We start from the raw sequence: 23,775 nt of genomic DNA on the forward strand, positions 1-23,775 counted from the left end.
GAAGGGGGAATGCCAGAATATGTAGCCATCATGGACGCTGCCGGGATATTTGGCTAGGATGTTTGCGAAGAGCCCATGGGGGTCCACAATGGCCTGCACATTTATCGAATGGGTGTGACTGCGGTTCCTGTAGAGGTGTTCTAATGCAGCAGGTGGCAAAAGCTGGACGTGAGTGCAGTCCATTGTACCCAGTGCATGCAGGAACCCAGCAATTTGGTAGAAACCTTGCTTGGTCTCCTGTTGCAGTTAGGGAAGCTGATGTTGGGGGGTGTGAGGTGGATGATTGCATCCAGAACCTTTGGTAGGAAGGCTGAGAAGGATAGTGGGAAGATACCAGCCACTTGTGCGCCGATTGTCTGGAATGATCCTGATGCCAGCATATGGAGGACAGCCAGGAGTTTGGTCATGGGTGTAATAGTTGTTTGAGTTTCTACCCTTCCAGTTATGTCTGGCACACTGTGGTGCAGCAGGCGTACAATGGATTCCCGCTTCAGATGGTATGTTCTGATGACATTTGGTTCCCTGAGTGCAAGGATGGTTGTACACTGTGGAAATATCCTCTCCTGCCTTCTGCGCTGCCTTTGTGGCACTGTGGTGGTGTTTGGTGTTGCTACGATGGTGCTGGAGGAACCTGTTGTCATTGCTGTTGTCTGCGGACTTTTCCAAGTTGCAGCATTAACAGTTACATGTTGTCCAGGAGGTTGCCAATGCTCCTTCTTTGTGTTTTCCTTAAATAGTAGTGTGTGGGCCTCATTTTAATGCCTGGTCTGACCAGGCATAAACATTTTATGGTAATCGGACTTTGCATCATTTTTTGGGACCAGTTCCTTAATATGCATTGTTTTACCATCAGGCTGTAAGTATGGCGCTGGAGGGCTAGAGTTATTTTTTGGAAGAGAACGCCTACCTTGCATATCATTGTCGCAAAACAACGCAAGGTGGGATGGAGCTCCCCAAAAATTATGTAAACTCTGAAATTTTTTCGCTCTATGGGTCTAGTGGCAAAATATAAATATGGCGCTCGGTTAGCGCCGCTTTTCTGCCAAATAAATTACGCAAAGGCAGCGCAAACTTTTCCTAAATATGGGCCATTGTGTTTTTCATCTGCTGTTATCTTGTGGGCTCTAGTATATTAAAAAAGCTCTCTCCCACATAAAATGTACTCAACCTATTGATATGGACTAACAGAGGTGTTAAGACATTTTTATATATGACGCATGTTGCCATGCGTATTACCCAATACATGTTCAGTGCTTTATTTGTATAAAAAAACATAACTGCCAAGGCCCTTGTCAGGGGCCACTGCAGCTTGCACCACTCACTGCCCCCGCCAGAAATGCATGACAGAATCAACACAAATACTAACAATCACACCCTACAAGTTTGAAAAGTCGGACTATTTCAGGCCTGAAAAGCTTTACGAATGGCTTGGGTGGCAGGTATTCGTCATTTTGAGTGTATTGAATTAGTAAACAACTGTTGTACTCATCTCTAATTTAGACAAACGGGCGCTACCTTGTGGACACTATAAAAAGTGCTGGTGCTGAAAATTAAGTGCCAGTGCCGAACACAGGTAACCACCTGCTCAAATCAAGCACTGCTTATGTGACCTGCTGGTTCCGCCTTTGGCAAGTAATGAACGTTCAGCTCATACAGCTACCCATTTCAACATTCCAGTAGAGGCAAACTGTGCAATGTAGTGTCATTTTCATGCATGGGGTCTGTCATGCTACACTCTTCTCCCATCTGTGAAGCTGACTGCTTATATGGCGGATGGGTATCTATATGAGTTGTAGGTTTGTCAGATGAGGAAATGGTGGAGCCCTACGAGTTCACTCATACCTTCAGATCCTTGCATTCACTCACAATTCCTGACCCGTCTGTCACTCATGCCTCTTGCCACCACTCACCTCCTGCCCCTTCCTGTTACTCATACGTCAAGTCCTTCGCTGTCACTGGCATCTCCTGTCACTCATTGTCAAGCTTCTTACCAACTGCAGTCACTCAGAATGACTATTGTTAGCTAAGACATCTCCTGCGCATTGGTATCTCTCGCACCTACTGCTCCTCAGTCACTAACACACTACATTGCCCAAAGTTTCTCACACCTCCTGACCCTTGCGCCTCCTGCCCCTCGATGTTAATCACTCTGCCTGTCTCTTTCTATCACTCACATAGCCTGTCCCTCAATGTCACATTCACCCAGCCACTTGCTTTGACTCACACCCCCTGTTAATCCCTGTTACTCTCACCTTCTGGTCCTCCCTGGAACAACCAGTTCTGTTCCATCATTGTTGGTCAAAGCCACTACCTCCACTGTTGATTATGCCTTCTCTCTCTCACTGCCAGTTGCATTCCCTTTACCTTGGTTTCACTCCTACAGACTGCCTGTGAAAGTTACTCACAAGCCACACCTCAATATCTCTCAATCCTCCTGCTCATTACTGTCACTCACCTCATGACCTTCGCTCTCTTTCACCTCCCCCTACCCATAGCTGTCATTCTCGGTGCCACATACTTCTCACACAGTGTGAGTGCAACAGCAGCTGGCAGCAGAACCTAGAAAAGAGTCTATCATAAGTTATTGGATTGTAGTGATTAGCTCTGGCAGGCACACCCTCAGATACGGAAATATCTCACTATATCCTGCAGCCCAGGAGCCTGTCATTCAGGGTACTTTTAGTGCCAAGAGTGGGATGTTTACAGATAGTCTACTATAAAAACACAGTACTTATGCCAGGTAGCACATATTAACTCTGAGCAGGAATCAGCCACGGATGAGGAAGGGATGGTGCAAATCTGAGTGCCTGTATGTACATTACCTGTCCCTGCATCCAAATATATCATACAGCACAGTCATTAAAACAAGCAACAAATATACCTAAGATGAGCCAGACCTACTGGTTTCAATGTTTGGTAGTTCTCTCCTAAAACTGTCTGTTGTTAAAAGATCTAGGGGCATATTTACAAGGGGCTTGTTCCAACGCTGCATAATTTTTTTGACGCAGCGCGGGCACATTCGGTGCTCCATATTAACTAAGTGACGCATTAGGCATAAGGTGCCTCTTTTCTCTCCTGGCCATCATTTTTTACCTGCACTACAACCAGCTGTGCCAGGTAACGTTAATCATATGCAATGTAGGCTTTCTCTGAAAATCCCATGCAGAACTGATGCATTCATATTTACAAGTTTTTAGGGAAGTGACGCATTGTTGGTGAATGACTTGCAGTCTAAAATGCGTCACAAATCCTACGCGTGCTTAACCCCGGTGTAAAAATTATGTATTGGCTTTGCAATAAGAGTCTGACCAGCTGACGTCACTTTACACACACTGGAATATGTCTGTATTTCACATCCCCTCTGCTAATAGTGGGTGCGCACATGTGCCAATAATGTTGTAGGACCCCTTGACCAAGCTGGGACCATGGCACCTATAATTCTCTCATCCTCTGCAGGAAGTTAATGTGAAGTTGTATACATTTTGCAAGGGACAGAACAGGATTGTCACTTCCCCATGGAGGAAGGGGTCCCAAGTCTAGGCCTGCGTATAGCAAAGGACAACAGCTAGGTACACACATAAGGTAAGTAATACATGTATAACCACTTTACATTCCAACATATACTTTTATTCACTTACTTTACACTGTCACTCACTATGTCGCACATACATACTCAGATTTCTACATACACATACGTACACTATACCGACTGTAATGTGACACATACACACACCGCATACATTACCTCTTACATCCAGGACTAATGTAAACGTGTGTAAGGTGAAGAAGAAGAAGAAGTTTATTGACAAGGTTAATTAAAACCATCACAATTCAAGCATACGTCCAATATAAATACTTAACATACTCACTAGATAAATCAGGAGCTCTTAAGACCATAATTTGCTTATATGAAACTAAATCATACCATGATGTTAAATTATATGTAATTAAAACCTGCTCTGCTAACTTCAGCCTTGTTTTTAATCAGGATTTTCTTACTCCCATATTACAGCTGCACTGTTAGTTGCTAAAAATAATTCAGGGAGTATCCTTAAATAATTAACACTAAGTCATACCTATAACTAATTTTTGGCTGCAGTTAACCATTTAAAACTCTTCTAACACCAATTAATAAATCATGCACTCTGGGCTTACTAGAGTTTATGCTCTAGTTCTTTTTGGGCCTGTACCATAAATGTGTTCCCTCGACAAGAAAATGGGATTGAGAAACCGCTAAGCCAACTAATAATGGCTGGCCTAAATGAGCGTATATTTAATGACCTGAGGAAGTTTTTCAAATACAATATCCTGAGGCCTAGCAAAGCCGGGCACATGCAAAAAATGTATTCTAATGACGCTAATCTGTACCCACACAGCCAGCAAAAGTATGCCTGTACTTGCTGTCTCCATGAAGGGACCATGTCTTTCGTTTCCATCAACCCAAATCGAAAAAGCATAAACGGATGTTTCAATGACTGGTTGAAGGATGCTGCTAGATATTCCTGAGCCTGTAAAATTTTATATGATGTTAAAGCAGACCATGCATGCTGTCTTTTTGCGAGTTTATGTTTATCAGAAATTAGAGACTTCATTTTAGTGACATGTATGCAATTGTTTAAGTGATTACCCCAAATGCTTCTATCGTTGTAATGCTGTTGCTCTTCGATTTCAATCCAACATAGATTGTTAATGGTACCAGTCTCTGCAGCACACATTCTCCAGCATAATTTGATGAAGGCCATTTACTCTGATGGTCGTAGTTTTTTAAACCCAATTCTAAGTGGACCTGGGCTGGAGATGCCGGACGTGGAATCTAAAAAAACAATTTATAGGCCTTCATCTGTACTTGATTGAAATAAACTGCCTCCTTCCCCAGCATAATTTCACCTCTGTAGGTGACAGTAGGCATTAGCCTAGTTGCCATGACCAAAAGTAGGTGAGTATGACGGGCAGTTCAGTTTTGGCTGTAATACTTTGAAGCCATAGGTCAATGAGTGGGCTTTGGCCTGAGCAACAGCAAGCTGTGATTTGAAAGACAGGAGGCGATCCATAGTAAATCCTAAGTATTTATATGTGGGGGCGACCTCCACCGGGTACCGTTTAAGAACCACGAAACAGATTTAAACTTCTTATCGACCAGGAGGACAACCTATGTTTTACTAAAATTCTGTTCCAGACCTTGCTTTGTTATATATATGTGAAGTACATCCATACTCTGCTGTAATCCGACTGCTGTTTGGCTGAGTAAATCTATGTCGTCTGCATACTGTAACCATGCTATTCCTTTCCTGGCCAGTATTGGTGGATGACTATTTACGGGTGCGAGAGCCTCAGCTAGGTTTGCAAGATATAAATTGAACAGCGTGGGAGCTGATACACACCCTTGTTTTAATCCTTTTGCTGTTGATATTCTGTTGGTAAAATGGCCGCCCTCTCTGATTTTTACTTGCACCCAAGTGCCCGTGTACAGATCCATCATTGCATTAAGAAGGCTGCAGGGTAAGCCCCAGCCTTTCAGTTTCTCCCACAGACGGAGTCTTGGTACACAATCAAAAGCTGCCTTCAGGTCAATAAAACACGCAAATAACCTTTTGTTCCTGAGTCTGGCTCTGTTTCCCAGCAGGGCCAAGGCATCCAGGTTGGTGATAGCTCCCCTGCCTTCTCTGAAGCCTCTCTGGCATTGTGGAATTAGATGTCTATCATAAATCCATTCCGCAAATTGTTGCAGTAGACAGGCTGCATAGAGCTTTGTTTCCACATCTATCAGGGCTATTAGCCTATAATTTGAGGGAGTTGCTGGATTTCCTGTTTTGTATATTGGATGAATAATGCTACCTTTCCATGCTTCGGGTAGCCCCGTAGTGCCCTGGAGGTCAATAAAAAGCAGTGCCAGATAGTGAGCCCAGTATGAGGGGTCCCCTCTGAAAAGGGCATTCGGAACACCGTTTTGGCCAGCTTCCCCTACCTGTTTTAGTATGTTAATAAGAATTGCCTCCTCCTTCCCGTGGTTCTCTGAGAGTGAGAAGATTGTTTGTACGTGGGATTCCCATGTAGCTGCATCAATACCTGCGTTCATGTGTCGATTTTGTTCCCTGATTTAATCCGTTTATCAGTTCCCAGAACTGTTTTTTTTTTTTGTTTGTTGGACATGAGTAGCTTGGTTCACAAGTCCTCACGGTATCTCTGTTTTGCAATTTTTCTAGTATTTGGCGCTTAGTTCAGATAGCCTTGTGTTATCAGATTTTATGCCCTATTGTATGTCCTTTTGGACATTTTTTTTATTCTCTTGAAACTTGATTTTTCTGATAACGCAGTGCATTGTTACACCATGGCTTTTCTGTTCCGCCACACTTAACTTTGTTGTTTGCCTCTATGACCGAAATTGGGAGATGATTTTTTGATGGAACATTTTTTAATTAGGGAATCGCACAAATGCTTCCAAGCTGTCACTCGTTTTCCTGGTAGATGATCTTTTTGTTCCTGCTTTCTTAATGTTTCTTTGAGCTATTCAAGTGTGCCTCCATTGCAGTGCACTTTTTCCATTACTTTGCCTAGGTCATGTCTCTTTCATTTCAATTTTTTTATATCATAAGTCACTGGAGCAGAAATTATGATATTTGCTGAGGGGAGCCGATTCCATTAATTCCTAATCTTAATAAGTTGTGGGAAATGATCGCTCTCTGTGCGTTGTTGGATTCTGTATGCTAAGATCAATGACAGTGCGATTTTGTTTATCAATGTGAAGTCGATATTCGATTGTTTGGTACCACTTGAGAAGGTTACTTGTGCAGATGAAGCATCCTCGGAGAGAGGCGCTAGGCAGCACAAACCCAAATTATCAAACTTTGTATTTGCATGTGTTCCGTTGAGGTGTTTTGTGCTGCCCTTTCTCAAATCTAGGTTGGCTGCTACCAATAAAGTAATAAAGTTCCCAATTGAACATGTGTAAGGTGATATGCCACTATTTAGCACTCTTTTACATTGGTCCTAAAGCATTAGACTACTCGGGCCAATTACTGATGCAGCACCTGTTAATTTCGACACATGGCTGACGTTGCATCAGTTATGAGGCCAACTTCAGCGATGTGCCACTTCTGAGGCTAATCCGTTACGTCAAAGTTCCAACAGATGCATCAGAATTTCTGATGCACCTAGCGTCCTTATGCGTCCTTATGCCATGGTGCTCCATATTGTAAATATGGCACATCCATGGCATCATAACACATTTCTGCGTATTGTATTTTTGACTCATCACTGCTGCAACATAGCAATGTGTAATTTCTTGTAAATACGCCCCCTAGTGTGTACAATACCAATAATTACAGTGGGCTTTGCACCAGCAAGTGCTTATCACTGGTTGGTTTTCTTACCAAATTCATTTGCTTACTTTTTATTCAATGGCTTTCCATCCATTTCTGGAATTTGCCCTTTCCCTGAAGAACATCTATTTTACATCATTTCTGATTAGATGAGCTCTATCTCTCCACTTCTTACAATGAGGAAACTATTTCTTTCATTTACCTTTCAGCACTCCATGCTGTGTTTCCAGTTTCATAAATGCTCACCACCACACTTCCAACCTCCTCCCTTCATTTATCTGTTGTACCCTCATATGTTCATGTCTCTGCTTCATTATGTTTTTCATTTAAATGTTTTAAAAAAAAAAAATATCCCAAATTCATTGTGTGTGGGCCAGGCAGCTTCACACTGCTTCTGGACTGCTCAATTCTATTGCTTTGAGCTGTGTTGTGCATACATTGACTTTATCTGCCTCTCAAGAGCTGTTCCCTTCTTTTATTTTTTTTTGGTATTTAGTTAACTGCTCAAAGATAACTGTTTGCCATCTTCAAATAGTGAATTAAACTTAAAAATGACAAGCCAGAGTGGCACTTAGGGCCCGATTTCGAGTGCAGCAGTCCGACCCCAACATTACAACCCTAACGGTGGGGCCACCAGGGAACTGCCAGCTCCGGCAGAATCTCAGATATCGGCAGTCTGGAGGTTGGTGCCATTCCTAATCTACCAGGGCAGTGCTGCAAGCAGTGCTCCCCAGGGATTGCAACCCCCTTCTCCGCCAGTGATTTCATGGCGGTAGCACTGCCATGAAAAGGCTGGTGGAGAACGGGTGGGGCACACTGGCCAGCACCCTTGCAATGTAGTTGCTTTGCAGACAGTGAACATTGCGAGGGTGCTGGTGCACCCTATAGACCACAGCATTGCCACAGCTCGATTATGAGTTGGAGACAATGCTGTAGCCTGTTTCCTGCTAGGCCAGCAGGCAGAAACTCAGGTTTCAACCCGCCGACCTAACTGGAAACTCTTGACACCGATGCGGAGATCGTCACATAGGTAGCGGCCACCCTGTCAGGAATTTGGCAGACCAACATTCCGGCCCACCAAACTCATTATAGGGCCCTTAGTGTGTCACAAAGTGTGTGCGTGCTTTGTGACATGACGATGCATGTGCACGTACATGTGGCTGCCTATGCTTTGTCACAAGCTGTTAGCCATCTTGGAATGGGTTTTAAACCAAACAATATTCCAAGATGACCGCTGGTACTTGCGTAGGCATTGTGACACTTTGGTGGCCATATTGATTTTTTTTTTAAACAATGGTAAAGTCAAGATTTGGACCTTTTCTTTTTAAAGGCAAGACATAATGGCTTTGACAATGCTTGTTCCATTTCTTGTGTGATACTAAAAAGAAAACATACTGAGAAGGAGAACGAGAATGGACAGGGCAGCCAATCATATTAGGAAAATGGGTAGATGGACTTAGGGAAGGCAAAAATCAGAGAAATACAGAGTGGAAGGAAAATGGCAAAATAATGAAAACATGGAAATGGCAACACAAGGGAAGAGGAAGGAGGAGTGAACAGGAACGGCCCGGTGACAACACAGAGGAAGGATGGGGAGTGTGTAGTGTCTTCCCAATTAGGTATTGTACTTCAAAAAGAGTAAGGCACAAGAGGAAGAAGAGGACAAATAGAATAGGGGAAAGCAGCTACATAGGAAGAGTGAAAAATATTTTATGCGCTACTCATAGCAAATTAACATGGTGAAGTAATTTGTGAAAGAAAGCAGGTTCATCAAGTTCAATCTGCCAGCATGTTGAGCACTGCTCATTTTAAGAAAATACAACAAACCAGGTTGGTTTGAATGGCTTTATGAAAACGTGTTTCCCTAGAATCCTTTTTCACTAAGAGCATATATAATCGGTGTGTCTCAACAGGTAATGTTTGGCTTCACTGTCCTTGCTGATCTGAGAAGCCTGGACAGACACTGTTTGAACTGGTCACATTTACCAATTTAATGACCAGCATGGCAGCTATTTCATATTGATTGTACATTACAATCTGGAAGGGCCAATTAGATGGCTTCTTGGAATCTAGTGCACAAGTATGAAGGTAAGTGGCAATTTCCATTCAAAAGTTACTTAACCCCTTGCGTATGTCGGACAGCCGGGAGCCATCCAACGCTGCAGTGCTCATGTGTGTCTGCCGGCTCCCAGCCGTCCACGCACATGGCACATGAAATCCCTCTGGTGTGGGCACCATAGGGATTTCATTTGGACATGTTTAGACGTGGTTGCTGGGGAAGAGCTTCCCCAGCAACACAGTAACCATGTCTAAAATATGCACCCCCTGTAATGACGATCATTACAGGGGAAAATAAAAGTAAAATGAGCCGATCAGCTCATTTGCTTTCATTTTCTTGGGTGCTCAGGGGCATATCTCAGCCCCCGGACACCGATTTCAATGGGAGAGGTACCGTTGGAAAGGGAGAACCTCCCCTTTCCAAAGGTACCTTCCTCTAGTGGATCCCTGCTTGGGGATCGCCTCAGGAGGGCGATCCCCAACCAGAGATCAATGCCACTAGGCCACCATGGAGGGGGAGCGGCCCCTTGGGCAAGGGCTTTTTCTCCCCCTGAATTTATTTTATATGATTCGGTTTTTCTGTCTCCCCTCAACCTGCTGGGTGGCAGATGGGGGCAATAGCCCCAAATCTGCCCCCCGGAGGGCATAAAGGCAATTAACCACCAGGGAATTTTTTATTTAGTAAAGTGTGGGGGGGTTGCCCAGAATGAGCAAGGATATGCCCCCACCCACCTTCAAAAATAGGAACAGTCTTTCTGTCCTTGTCTTTTTATAAAATAGGGGTGGGTGCTGCCAGGAATGGACAAGGCATTGCCCCCAGCCCCAAAAGTAGACACAATATTCTGCTGCCCCTGGGGAGCGCATGAGGGTTATTACCTCCAATCTGCCCCCTGGGGGACAGAAAGCCCTCTAGGCACCAGGAATTACTGTTTTATGAAAGGTCTGGGGGTGGGGGCTGCCCAGAATGGGCAAGACAATGCCCCCATCCGTGGCCCTAAAAACAGGCACAATCTTTCTGCTCCTGGGGGGGGGAGGGAGGGGACAGAAAGTGTTTTTTTTTGTTTTTATGAAAGAGGGGTGGGGCCACCGTCCATGGGCATGTCCATACCCCCACCTCACATAAATGGGTACCAATGTCTTTCTACAACCCTGGGGGGTGGGAACGGGGCAGATAGGGTAACTACCCCAAATCTGCCCCTTGGGAGGAAGAAAGACCACTAAAGGCCAGTGAATATTTTTATTTTTTTTAAAAGAGGGGTGGTGGCAGGCCACCATTGGCATGGTGATTCCCCCACCCCAAATAAATGGGACCACAGTCTTTCTGCTCATCCCCTCCAGAGGGTGGATGGAGACAATTATCCCCAATCAGCCCCGGGGGGATTGGGCAGCAGAGACATCCCGCTAGATGCCAGGAAAAAAAAATAGAGGGGTGGGCATGATTATGTCCCCACCCCAACTAAAGGGTGCAATGGACTAAAGCATCTCCTCTGTATGGCATGCAGGAGGACATTTGACTCTTTTGGGTTTTGATTTTACATATGGACCTTGACTATCTCCAAATATCTTGCATTGGTGATCGGCTGCACTTTTTGGGCTTGTGTATGCTGCCACCTTGAAAAACTCAGATACTTCTGAAAACTAAACATTTAGGGGAGTCCAGGGTGGTGTGCTTCATATGCACCCCACATCGTTTTCTTACCCACAATGCCCTGCAAACCTCCAACTTTGCCAGAAAATACCCATTTTCGCTACCTTTTGTGATGGACACTTATTGAATCTGCAGGAATCCACAAAATACCTACCACCTAGCATTGCCCTATCTATACCGATAAAAACTCTGCCCCACTTGTGTGACTGCCCAAAGCAGAGTCAGCCTAAAAAATGCCCGAAAAAAACCTGCTCTTCTGGACCCGCTCTGGTTCGCCCTTCAATTTCTACATGTTTTTGGCCCTTCCCTGTCGCAGGTACTTGGCGGTGAGGTATAATTTTTATCGGGAGACTGAGGAGAATGCTGGGTGGTAGTAAATTTGTGGGTCCCCTCAGATTCCAGCACTTTACATCACAGAAATGTTAGGAAAATTTGTTTTTAGACATATTTTTAGGTTTGCAGGGGATTCTGGGTAACAGAACCTGGTTAGAGCCACACAAGTCACCTCGCCCTGGATTCCCCTGCTGTCTAGTTTTAAAAAATTTACAGGCTTCCTAGATTTCCCAAGGTGCCGGCTGAGCAAAAGCCCAACATCCACAGCTGTGCACATTGCAAATAAAAGGGTCAGTTTTCACATGCTAGTATGGGTATCCCCTAATTCAGAAATGTGCAAATAACCACTGCTTCTAAACGCCGTATCTTGTGCCCATTTCAGAAATACATATGTTTCCTTGGTACCTATATTTCACACTTTATGTTTTAACAAAGTAATTATTGTATACCCAGTACACAATGAGGAACCATTGCACGGTGAAGTAAGTTACTGGCTCTGGGAACATAGGGTTCTTGGTGAACCAACAATGCCTATACATCCCACAACCTGATGGGTCCAGCGGACAAAATAGTATATTGCTTTTGAAAATCTGCCATAGTTTGAAGAATTTACAAAAATGTAGACACAAATGGCTGCTTTTTTCAACTCAATTTCAATATTTATTTTTATTTTAAATTACTTTCTATAGGAAGACCTTGAATGATATACTCAAATGGCCCCTTACTGAATTCTGATTTTTTTCCACTTTTTTTAAATATATAGCTGTCTTGAATCCACCATTGGTTTCACACCTAATGCTAACACTAAATGGAAGGAGGCTGAAAGCACAAAACATAGGAAAAATGGGCTATGTCCCAATAAAATGTGTAGAAACATTTTGGGACATATTTAAGAAGAGTGGCGCTGTACCCAGCACAGCATCACTTTTTTTGTTCCCCATATCACCCCAATAACGCCACCATGTGTGTGACAAAATTTAAATATACATTATGCATAATGTAGTGCAACGGGTTACAAAAATGTGGAGCAAGGAGGTGCTGGGGCACTTAAATATGCCCCTTGGTTTTCTGATTCAAGGTTGCCTATTCCTAAAAGCTGGAAAGATGGTTATTGTACCTCCTCAAACCCTTTTTTGATGCCATTTGCAGGGACAGAACAGGTGCTTTATTCTGCAGCACTTTTTTCCCTCTTTCCCCCCCGCAAAAACAAGATTTAGCAGCATTTAGGTTAATTTTGCAGTCCCCTACAGGGGAATCCACAAACCCTTTAGAATCAGGGTGCAGGAAAACATTTGACGAGGATATCATATGTGGACAAAAAGTTATGGGGGCCTAAGCGTGAACTACCCCAAATAGCCAAAAAAGGCTTAGTACTGGAGGGGGGAGGAAGATGGTGAGGAGGATGGGAGGCCTAGCAGCGAAAGGGTTCATGTTTAAGCTATTATTGTTGATTTAAAGCCTTTCATAGTTTAACAGCGATCAAATACACTTTGACGTGGGTGATGGTTGTACACATAATGGCCTACCCATAAAGTAGGTATGAGACAGTGATGAAAGAGGTACCCCTGCCACAATCTGTCAAGCTCTACTTTAAATAGGTGATAGCTCTGCTGTCAGGACTCCGAGCCTCTAGAACTCAGGAATTCACAAAATGCCCCTTTTGGCAATTTTTCGTGGATAGTCCGGACCTGTACCCTGGTAATGAGAGCAGTTGAGCAAAATTAACACTACTCCAGCCTTTTCTGTGTGAATCACTTCATGAAATAGTATCCCGAGTTAGCCTTGTCAAAGTGCTACACTTTGTTCTGCTGAGGAGACAGCAGGAGGGAAAGTGAGCAACTCTCATATAATGTCAGCATATAAACACACTGGAGCCGCCTGTGTTCTGTTGCCCTAGTCAGGAGACTCCCAAGTGCCTGCATATTTGAAAACAGCAATTATATAACTGGGCCATAAGAGCAGGAAGGCATCAAAGAATACGATAACAACACAAAAATGAGAAAAACACTCAGTTCTCATTTATTTCACTTTCAATTCAAATATATAGTAAATACTCTTCACTGAATGTTGCAGGAGTTGTATCCTCTGCACGGCTGTTCCCTGTTGCAGCTCATTATTACGAGCTCCAAGTGAGAAGTACATGTGTGCAGTAGATGTCTCTGATCTTTTTGTCCCTGTATATTTTCCCATTTTAGGTGAGATAGTCACATTGCTGATTGTGCACAAACCAATATTTCAACAACAGCAGTCTATAAGAATCCACCTGGAAACGCCAAGGAGGACCAGATTGTTGGAATACAATGGAGAATTTATTTCATGTCTTATATTTTAAGTGGCACTTCACATACAAAATCTCATCGCTTTCACTTCTTCATATCTAAATTGAGGTTGGTGACCACAGGTGTTGAATTCTAGAAGGATGTTGTGTCTGCTTAGCTAATTTGGAGAAGATTAACACAATTGTCTCTGCGATGCTGAAGCTGTCACAATATTGGGTTGAGGGTAGAAGTTCTTGGCTCTTTGATGTGAGATTCATCGCCGATGTTAAAGTGTTTGATAGTTAAATTCCATTTCTTTGCCAACGTTAGTGCTTATTTTAAGATGTGCACTTTGGAGTCTTCATTGATCACAGAAATGTTTTATTCTGGCCTGGGATCTGTGTCTGTTGGTTGTAGATTTGGAAGTCTTTACATTGTTGATACCTTTGTAATACAATTTGTTGGTTCTGGGATGTGTTAATTGTTGTTTATGGCTGTCTGTTTATTTGATAGGCATTGTTAAGATTAAGGAGCTTATGTCTAGTTGTAGTATCAAGTGTGTCAGGTTGGACATGTTTAAAGTGTTTGCCTCTTACTTGATGAGTGTAATAGGCATATAGTTGGTTTAATCAAGTATGAACAGGTCCCTGGGGTTAGCAGAATGTTTATTTGTTTGATGAAGATTTGAGTAATTGCCCTTTGCTGTACATTGCTGTTTATTGATTTGGTAGAGTTGGTAGAGTTCAAGTGGTTGTATATAACTTTTGAATGGCGTTTATAACGTAGGTGTATAATATTATATGTTGTAGGCATCTATGAAATTAAACAGATTGAGTCTTGCAGTAGGATGCATGTAGTTAGCACTGTGGAATCTGAACAGAGGTCCGTGCCTGCAGGATGGAGACAGCAGTGTTTTTGAAGCTGAAGGGGTGGTCTCTTGATGCAGAATATGTTCTGTTAATTTTGTTTTAGTTTCATTGGTTTTGCCGGGTGCAGAATGCTTTGTTATCATTGGAAGTAGATGTCTCTGACTGCAGGACTCATTTTGCTGGATTAGTCAAATTATCCAGGGCTGTAGGATGCAACTTGCAGAACTGATGTAATTGATTATATTGTCTCACGCTGTAGGAAGTGTCTTGCTTGTTTAGTTGAATTTTAGAAATTGTCCTGAAGATCCATTTGGCTGTTATGAAGTAGAACAGATCGTCTCTGGATGTAGTATGTGTCCTATTTATTTGAAATAGTTATCTCGGGGTTCAGAGCACACTTCGTTAGTTTTGGTGTCATTTGAAGCAGCTGTCACTGACTGCAGACGATACTTTGTTAGTATGGAGTCATTTTAAGCAATCAGTTACTACAGGATGCACTTTACTAGTTCGGTGTTATTTGAAGTATTTGTCAGAGCCTACAACCTGGAGGACCTCAAAATACTCATCTATAGCTGGAGAATGCACTTTATTACTTTACTATCATTTGGAGTTTTTGTCTCTACCGGTAGAATGCACTTTCCTAGACTGGTGACATATAAAGTGGTCGTCTCTGGTTCCAGGAGTAACTTGTTTTTGGCTGTCAGTTGCCTTGTGGACTTTGAAGACACTGAGCATGACTGTAGAATGCAGTGCGCTGTAAGTTATCAACGGTGCAATGATCCATTTTGTTACTTTGTTGAAGTACTGAAAGGTATGGTTGTGGGACGCGATTTGTAGTGATTGTGCTGTTTGAAGAAGTTTCTAATAAAAGGGTGCATTGTAGGTGACGCAGTAGTGCTCTCTGGTTGTAGTATGTAAAACACATTTTGGTAGCTGGTTCCATTTAAATGTAATTCGTTGTCAGGAATCAGAGGGTTTTATGGTCACCTCCCTTGACATTTACGAATGATTATTCTTACTCCCTCGAATCTTTTGGATAACAGGAGAAATTCAATCATCTCAAGCAGGACCTCTCACCGCTATGGCAAAGAACAAAAATCAAAAATTAAAATAACCCATTGAATCAATGAGAAATGCTAGTTTATACTGAAGAGATTAATCACCCCAAATATTAATATGACACTCCCTCCACAGGCAAGCATATGTTACAACAGTAAAAAACTGTAATCTCATTGCGCAAAAAATAACTTAATCAGTATGCATTATAACAAGGAAAAATATAGGGTAACAAATCTACAATAATATGCAGCACACTAAAACATTTCTTGTGAATGTCTATCCTACATGCAAGCCCTAGAGCCCATCAATATTTTGAATGTATCATACTGACTAAGCACAGTTGTACAATCATGAATAAGAAAAATAGATAAAAGGTAATCTGCTGAACTAGACCTATAAAAGGCAACAATTATATACAATGAAACTGTCACCTTCTAGACACCTTCAATTTTTATCTTCTACATACTTAAAGTTAAAAGTGAATAACTCGAGTTAAAAAAAACAAGCATTACAAAGCACATTATTAAGTATATGATCAGAATATCTGACCAACCCAGACTAGTTAACATATCATTTTAATGGTTACGCAACAAAAGCTGCCTGCACTTTTAACACAAAAACATATGAAGCAATTTGTATGACAAACCTAGAACAGACCTACAGTATATGAAGCCTTTTATTATTGTTTATATATACTAGTGGAGAAAGCTGTTACTGGTTGAGAAATGGAACCGTAAGTGAGTTGTGTTTGATTATGGCAGCCTCATGAATGTTCATAATCAAGTGGTTTGACCTAATGATTTTAAGAGGTTCTTGTCAAAGTGTCTCAGGACCAGCATACTCTTCAAGTGAGTTGGGATTGACATGTCTAGGTGTACTTAGTTCTTATATATTCTCAAAATGTGTTTGTTTAGGCAGCAATTGAATGAACTATGCCAATGAGAAGAGAATAAGATGGAGTTGACTTGCGAATGGGGTAGCCCCATGCCATGTCAAACACCCTCAGCCAGTTCTCGGCCTTTAACTCAACAGCATTTGGCATGAAAGGATTTATAAATGTTAACTTATGTTGATAAATATGTACATTGGTAAATGCAAAGCTGCCAGTCCTGGAAATCAGGTGATGACTAGACACCTGAAAACGATGAGCAGATGCATGCACTCTTGGCTTGCCATGGCTACCGTTTTTCATTATGAGGCAGGCTCTATAACGACAGACTCCAACCAACTGCAGGTTGATAGGCTGTCTATGTTCCAACTGATTGTTATTCTCTTCCCCTACTTGTGTTTCCATCCCTAGGTGCCCAGAGACCACCCTGGAGTTCCTTGCACTATTTCTTTCGGCACTTTTAATACCTGCTCAGAGAAGGCATTAAAAGGGGACTTCCATTATTTATAATGGACCCCTATGTACTCTGCAGGAGTAGTACCAATATTTTGTCGCTACTCCTGCAGAGTACATCAATAGCGTAAAAAATATGATGCCATTGCCCCCTACCATTCGCCATGGTGTGCCGTATTTTAAATAGGGCGTACACATGGTGGCAGTAGGGTGGTGCTCTGGGGCGCAAGGAAAGTGGCGCTGCATCCCCTATCGCAGGCATCTTCAAACTTGGGGATGGGTCCCCCTAGGGGGGCTTCAAGGGACCCCAGTGGGGAGCACCACGCTCTGGCCAAAAGCAGCATTACACAGATAACAGTGTTTTGTTTTAAGCAGAAACATGCTACTGCATTTTTAAAAAGGTAACAGTACTTAACTGCAATGTTTAAATATGTCTATACATATTTAAACATTGCCATCTTTATAAAATATTTGTGAAAAATTCTGAGGGGGGCCCAATGATTTTTATTTTTCAACTGGGGGGTGCGGCATTAAAACGTTTGGAGACCACTGCTTTACCACCACCTAACGACACTATGGTTGTACCGTATTTATAATATGGCGCACCATGGCGGTCGTTAGCACAATGGTGTCAAGATTTTTGGTGCTATTTTGGCACTTTGCTGCACTAGTGTCAAAAATGTTGACGCTAATGCAGCATAGCACAGGGAGGACCATTGGTTACTATGGGTGCATCATTTTAACACCTGCCTTCGGCAGGCATTAAGAATGATGGAAAAAATGGCGCAGTGAAATCTTGTAAATTTCACTGTGCTATTTGTTCGGGCCTCCTTGCGTCTGAACACCCCCCTTGCATAAATTATGACTGACGCAGTCATAATGTGGCACAAGGGGTCACAAAGTGGTGCAACGCAAGCATTACGCCACTTTATGAATGTGGACAGCAGAAGAGGCCACCTTAGCGCCTGCTGCCTTAGCGTCAAAAAATAAGGCTAGGCTGATGCAAGGTGGCAAAAGGGGCTTGTAAATATGCCCCTAAAATTGGGAATTCTATGGAGAAACTAAGTGAAATTACTCATTGGCAGATGAACTGAGGTAAAACACAAGCTTCATTCCATATTCGAGTCTCCTCAAATGACAGGACCAAAGGTTTACTGGGGAGGGGAACGCAGTGGAACAAAAGGGACAATAGTACATTCTATATCATTATGTGAGAAACGGGGAAATGGATGGTATCTACTGTGACAAACATGTCTTTTAGACAGATTATAACACACTTTTCCCCCTACATGGGAACATTTTACTAGTGCATAATAAAATCTTCATGCCATTTGTGAGTAAATCATGTCCTTTGATGAGAACTTCCCTGACCTTGTTCAAAGTGTGTGTTGTCACAGTTACCATTGCGGCTGTGGTTAAATGTCGCAGTAGCATGGACATTTTCAAATCTGTCCATGCTCCATAGTTGAACATTTTCTACTTTACGCACATTATGTTTTACTTAAACAATTCAAATGGGGTTTGAAATTGTATTGTAATTTATTGCCTGTTTTTTTTGTCACTACTAATTCTCGAACTGACTACTTGTTCATTTTAGTTTAGTTCATTTCATTTAGAGTCATAGACCATTTGTATTTGCTCTGGTGGTCAGCAATTTTCTTTTGGTTTTCACTTGTATTTATTGATACTCCTTCCCCTCCTCCTAACCAGCTTGGATTAATTCTTGTGAGTGGGTTTCTTCCCTTAAAAGAGGCAAAAGGTGAAATGCCCGTAACCGTGGTAGCTGTAGTGTGATAGGTCCCTAAAAGTTCTTGTATGGATTTCTATATGGGATGCCACTGGTGATTGCTAATTGTAAGCCTTCCTTTATCATTCTATTTGCCCTTTCTACTAGTCCATTTGCTCTGGGGCAACATAAGGCAGTCTTCTCATGTTTTATATATAATTTTTCCAGGAATTCATTTAGTTATTGTGATGTAAATTGCACCACATTGTCGGTAATTAGGGTAGAAGGAAATCCTTCTGTTTAGAAATTATCCCACAAACATCCAATGAGGTCTAATTGTAATCTGATTTGCCATTCTAGTGCAGATCCAGTGAGAATGCTAGTCTATCATTAGGAACATGTATTTTGTATGTACTCCTAGTCAATTAATAAGGCTAATGATGTCTATGGCTAGTCTGATCCATGTCTTATTAGGAACCTCAGCAGGAGACAATGGTGGTTTACGTACAGTTTTGCTCTTGTCACTTAAGGAACAGCAAACACAATCCTTAACCTTACGCTCTATATATATGTGTCCATCTTTGAAAACAAAACATAGATCTCGCTCGATTGTTAGTGAGGCTTCTGCCTAGATGTCCCTCATGAGCTAAAATGACTATTTTGCTTCTCAAACCCATGGGTGGTATTATGTTTGTATTATGAAATACCAAATCATGATCTATAGTTAATTCATGTCTGACCTCCCAAAAATTCCTTCAAACCTTCTTCATGTTCTCTGCACTTTGTAGGCCATCAGCCTGTGATGTACTTCTTGACACCTTGTACAACTGAATCCTCTTCCATATGTTTCTTCCATTCAGACTCCTCTAACTTAGTGCAGTTATTAGGCATGATCGGGGCATTCAAAATGTGTTTTTGTTCCCCTCCTTCTATTGGTACTCTTGAAAAGTAGTCTGCTCCTGGGTTATATTTACCTGGTAAGTACTCTATCTTGAGAGAAAATCCTTCTAATCCCCAGTTCTATTTAGCAATTCTTGGCGTACTATTGTTGGATCCTTTAGATGTGAACACAAATGTGAGGGCTTTATCGTTTGTGTGTGTAGTGAACAGTAGGCCCTAATAAAAGGAACTTGAAATGTTTTATGGCCTAGAAGCAACCCAGTGTTTCCTCTTCAATTATGAAGTAGTTTGTTTTGCATTAGATAAGCACCTCTTAGAAAAAGCTGCAATTACTTCTTTGCAATCCACTATTTGTGAAAAAGTGGCATCTAACCCTTTGTTGCAGGTGTCTGGGGTTAATATAGTTTTCTTTTTTGTGTCTAAAGTTCCTAGGGAAGGTGCACTTATTATCGCTGGCTTCAATGTCTCAAATACTTCTTGAAACTTCTGACTCCAAATGAGTGAAGAGGCTTTTTTTTGGTATAGTTCGGAAATCTGCACTGTTTGAAAAGTTACTTACATACTTTGACATGCACTCTGCCAAAAGAATGATTGAGCTCCTCCTTCTTCTTAGGGTGAGGTGCCTATCTGCTGTAACAATAAGGCACATTTGGGGTCTAAAATCTTCTTTTGATGGAGTGTGTCCCAATTAATCAATGATGGTGTCCCACAATTGCCATAGTTCTCTTCTTAAGGTTAATCCAACATTCATCAACCTCTCTAGGACTTGTCTTAGAATTTGATTATGTTCATGGAAATCCTTTCCATATAGTAATATGTTGTCTTGGAAGCATAGAGTGTTGTGGACCCCTTCTAGGATTTGTTGCATGTGCTCTTGAAAGGTAGACTGCTTCTGGCTTAAGTTTACCTGGTAAGAACTCAATCATGAAAGTGAATCCTTCCAAACCCAACTTCCATTTACCAATTCTCATCATACTGTTGTTGTATCCTTTAGATGTGAACATAAAAGTGAGGGGTTTGTGGTCAATGTGTTTGGTAAATGATGTGACCCATAAAAAAGAAATACATGTTTTATGGCCCAGAAGCTACCCATAGCCTTCTTTTCAATTATGGAGTAGTTTTGTTCTGCATTAGATAAATTACCACCAAGAGAATTACAGAAATTCATAAAGAAAAATCCCCTAAAGAGGTATGCAAAATACAAAAAGAAATAAACCTTCATACAAAAAACAAACAGGAAAGAAGTAATTTAAAATGTTTCCTATGTGGTAGCACCAACTGCCTCTCAAACAATGCTAACTGTCAGGCATACAATGCTACATACAGGAAATGTGACAGAAAGGGACACTTTGCTAAAAACTGTAGAGAGAGGGAAGTTAAGATGTTAAAAAGGCTCTTAACAACTCCCTACAATGTAGAAAGAGGTATCTACCCTTCACAGGACCAAGTGGAGTCTCATGAAAATATCTGCTGAGGAAAAGAAAATGTTACCCTTTCCTAAGGATGGAGCACCAGCAGCTTATACCACAACCTATGCCAAAACTAGTGGTGACATTTCAGAATCAAACTTTTAGCTTCACTCAAAAAACCTTTTTTACCATAGACTGCTGATTCAGAAAGATGAAGAAAAGGAATAAGAAAGAGAGCTTGATAAGAAAAAAATATAAAATATATTGGGGGGTGGAGATTTTGAGGTACGTAAGTAGGATGAACTGGACAAGTGAGAGTAATATATGGCCCCTTAAGGAATACAAGCTACTGTAATGTTGCACTTTACTTGTGTAGTACCAGCACTTAGTCCTGCTTTGATGTTCACACTCCTTTGGAATTGTTATTGTTCAATGCATCATATGTTTCTCTGCCTGTGTTCATTTCCTTATATCCCTGTGCAAGCGTTTCTGCCCTGTGGGTTCTAAGTGCAGCTGCGAGGCAGTTGCTCCTGGAGGCCGCAGAGCAGAGACGCTCCAGACATGGGCTCCTTCAATGAACTTATTTACAAAGAACTTCATATCCTCGTGAGTTTTTTTCCCCTCTTCATTTTGGTGACAAAGGAAACCCTGGGGGAGCACACCACCTCCCTGCAGCAGTTTAAACGCTTCCGGTTCACCTTTATCTACATATACTCTGCTTTGTTTTCAAGGGCTGACACAGGTGGCAGGTCTTAAACAGCGGCTTTTAGGAATGTGTGTTTGCTCCACCGCAATTGTCTTCCAGCGTTTGTCAGTTAAAAGGTATGTGGTACAATTGTCAATCCATTTTGAAAACTGATTGTCCATAGAAGGCCACCAAAAATGTTGTTTCAAGTTTCTTAAAGTTCCCCCAATACCTTAATGGCCTTCATGAGCGATTTTAATACATAGCTCTCAAATTAACTATGGGAGGTATACAGAGATCAGCTTGCTTAAGATTACCTTTCACAATGGACAGTTCACTTGTAATTTGTGCAAAAGGCTTTAGAGGGGAGGGCAAAGATCTTTCTTTGGGCCAACCCTTTTAACAAAACCAGTGGCTTTGCATAGAACTCCATCTTTTGCCATTGCTGACAATCAATCTTTATATTGTACAACACCTGAAGACTTTAAAACATCTTCCAAAGCGGCTAAAACACATTCCACCTCATCTGAATCATCTTCACGTTGTGAGAGACATTCTTTAGAGACAGTCAGCCCTGCCATTACATACACCATAAATATATTTAATGGTAAAGTTAAACTCTTGCAGACGTGACAGGAGTCTTACTAACCTAGCTGAAGCTTTTCCAGTTCCATTTCCATTCAGTAGATGCAAGAGGGGTTTATGATCTGTGTAGATCTCAAAACGTGTTCCCCATTTGAATGTTTTAACATTTTCAACTGGCCAGGAACAAGCAAGGGCTTCTTTTTCCATTGGCTGCAGTTATCTTCCACGTGCTGCAGGCATCTTTCAAACTCCGGCAGGATTCTATTGGTCTTGTCAAAATCATGTGACTGTCACATGTCGGTGACATCATCACTTTACGCGTGGCGTCCATCTTGTATTGGGCTACCCGACCATATTGCAGTATAGAAATTGTGTATTTCAACGTGCTAAAACATGATTATTCAATCATCGATCAGAACATTTACTAGGACATTTCTGAGAGGAGGCTTTTACCTCAACTTTTAGGTAGGGGCAGAACCCTATTGTTTGCTTATTCCTACATAATGGCAACTCAACATAAGTTGGTACAATTGATACCTTTTCTCATATTTCTAGCAAAGCCACTAGTACCTTGGAAAGTTTGGTTTCGCTCATTTGAGCATTTTTTTAATTAAGATTGATGCTGAAAGGTTTACTCCTAAGAGGAAACTTGCCCCACTGTTCAGTCACTTGGGGCACGAAGGCCAACACTTTTTTGATAACTGGCCTGAGTTAATCCCTCCCTCAGGAGATGGCAATAACTGGGTGTATACATTGAAGCTGTGAAGAAATTAAGTAACAAGTTTATGGACCAGTCCAGTGTATTACTAGAAACATATATTTTTTTCAAATGCAAACAACATCAAGATGAACCTGTCAAGGAGTATATTTCAGATTTACGTAATCTGGCTTCAACATGCAATTTTGGTCCATCTTTAGAAACTTATATAAGGGATCAATTTGTATAAGCTGTTCTTCTAAACAAATACAAGAACTTATCCTCAGATGTAGAGATATATCCCTTGCTGAAGTAATAGATTTAGCCAAAGGCACTGAACGTGCTATCATATCAAGCACGTATTTCTAGTGACACAGCTAACATCACACCGACTAACACTGACTCAGAGGATGCTCTATCCATCAGAGACAAAGTCATCAAACCTTCACAAAAAAGAAATATTGTTTCATCTTACAGGTGTGGATCACATGAACATTTGGGCAACAGCACTGCTCGTCCTGCAATTGGTAAATGCTGCATTAAGTGTTGCAAAATAGGTAATTTCCAAACTGTATGTAGAGGGAGTAAAACTGTTTTCCAAGTAAGCAATGTAGATCTGGACGAAGAACACTTTCAAAAGAGTATGTGATTTGAGCCAGATGATAGTTATCACTGCTGTAGATACTCCTATGACTAAAAAGGTAAAAGGTCCATTTTGTGATGTTAAAATTGGCAACATGTTGATAAACATGTTGGCAGATTCTGGTGCTCCAGTAACCATAATTTCAGCAACATATCCTTACAACCTACTGCCATCCTACCTAAAGCATATGGGGATCAAGACATTACCATGCTGGGATACTTTTTGGAACAGGTAACTTGTCTAG

The 23,775-nt window shown here is 41.7% G+C and overlaps 1 protein-coding gene across 3 annotated transcripts in view; it reads right to left on the reverse strand.

The window, feature by feature from the left end:
• Window positions 1–11,992: 11,992 nt before the first annotated feature.
• Window positions 11,993–23,775, reverse strand: part of KIAA1755 (KIAA1755 ortholog) — a 517,033-nt gene continuing 505,250 nt past the window's right edge. For all 3 annotated transcript variants that reach the window (XM_069243743.1, XM_069243744.1, XM_069243742.1), the window contains exon 23: window positions 11,993–15,564. In XM_069243743.1, coding sequence (XP_069099844.1) covers window positions 15,559–15,564 — 6 coding nt within the window. In that variant the 3' untranslated portion in view covers window positions 11,993–15,558. The remainder of the gene's footprint in view (window positions 15,565–23,775) is intronic.

The sequence above is a fragment of the Pleurodeles waltl genome, chromosome 7, assembly GCF_031143425.1.
Source record: "Pleurodeles waltl isolate 20211129_DDA chromosome 7, aPleWal1.hap1.20221129, whole genome shotgun sequence".
Classification (NCBI taxonomy): domain Eukaryota; kingdom Metazoa; phylum Chordata; class Amphibia; order Caudata; family Salamandridae; genus Pleurodeles; species Pleurodeles waltl.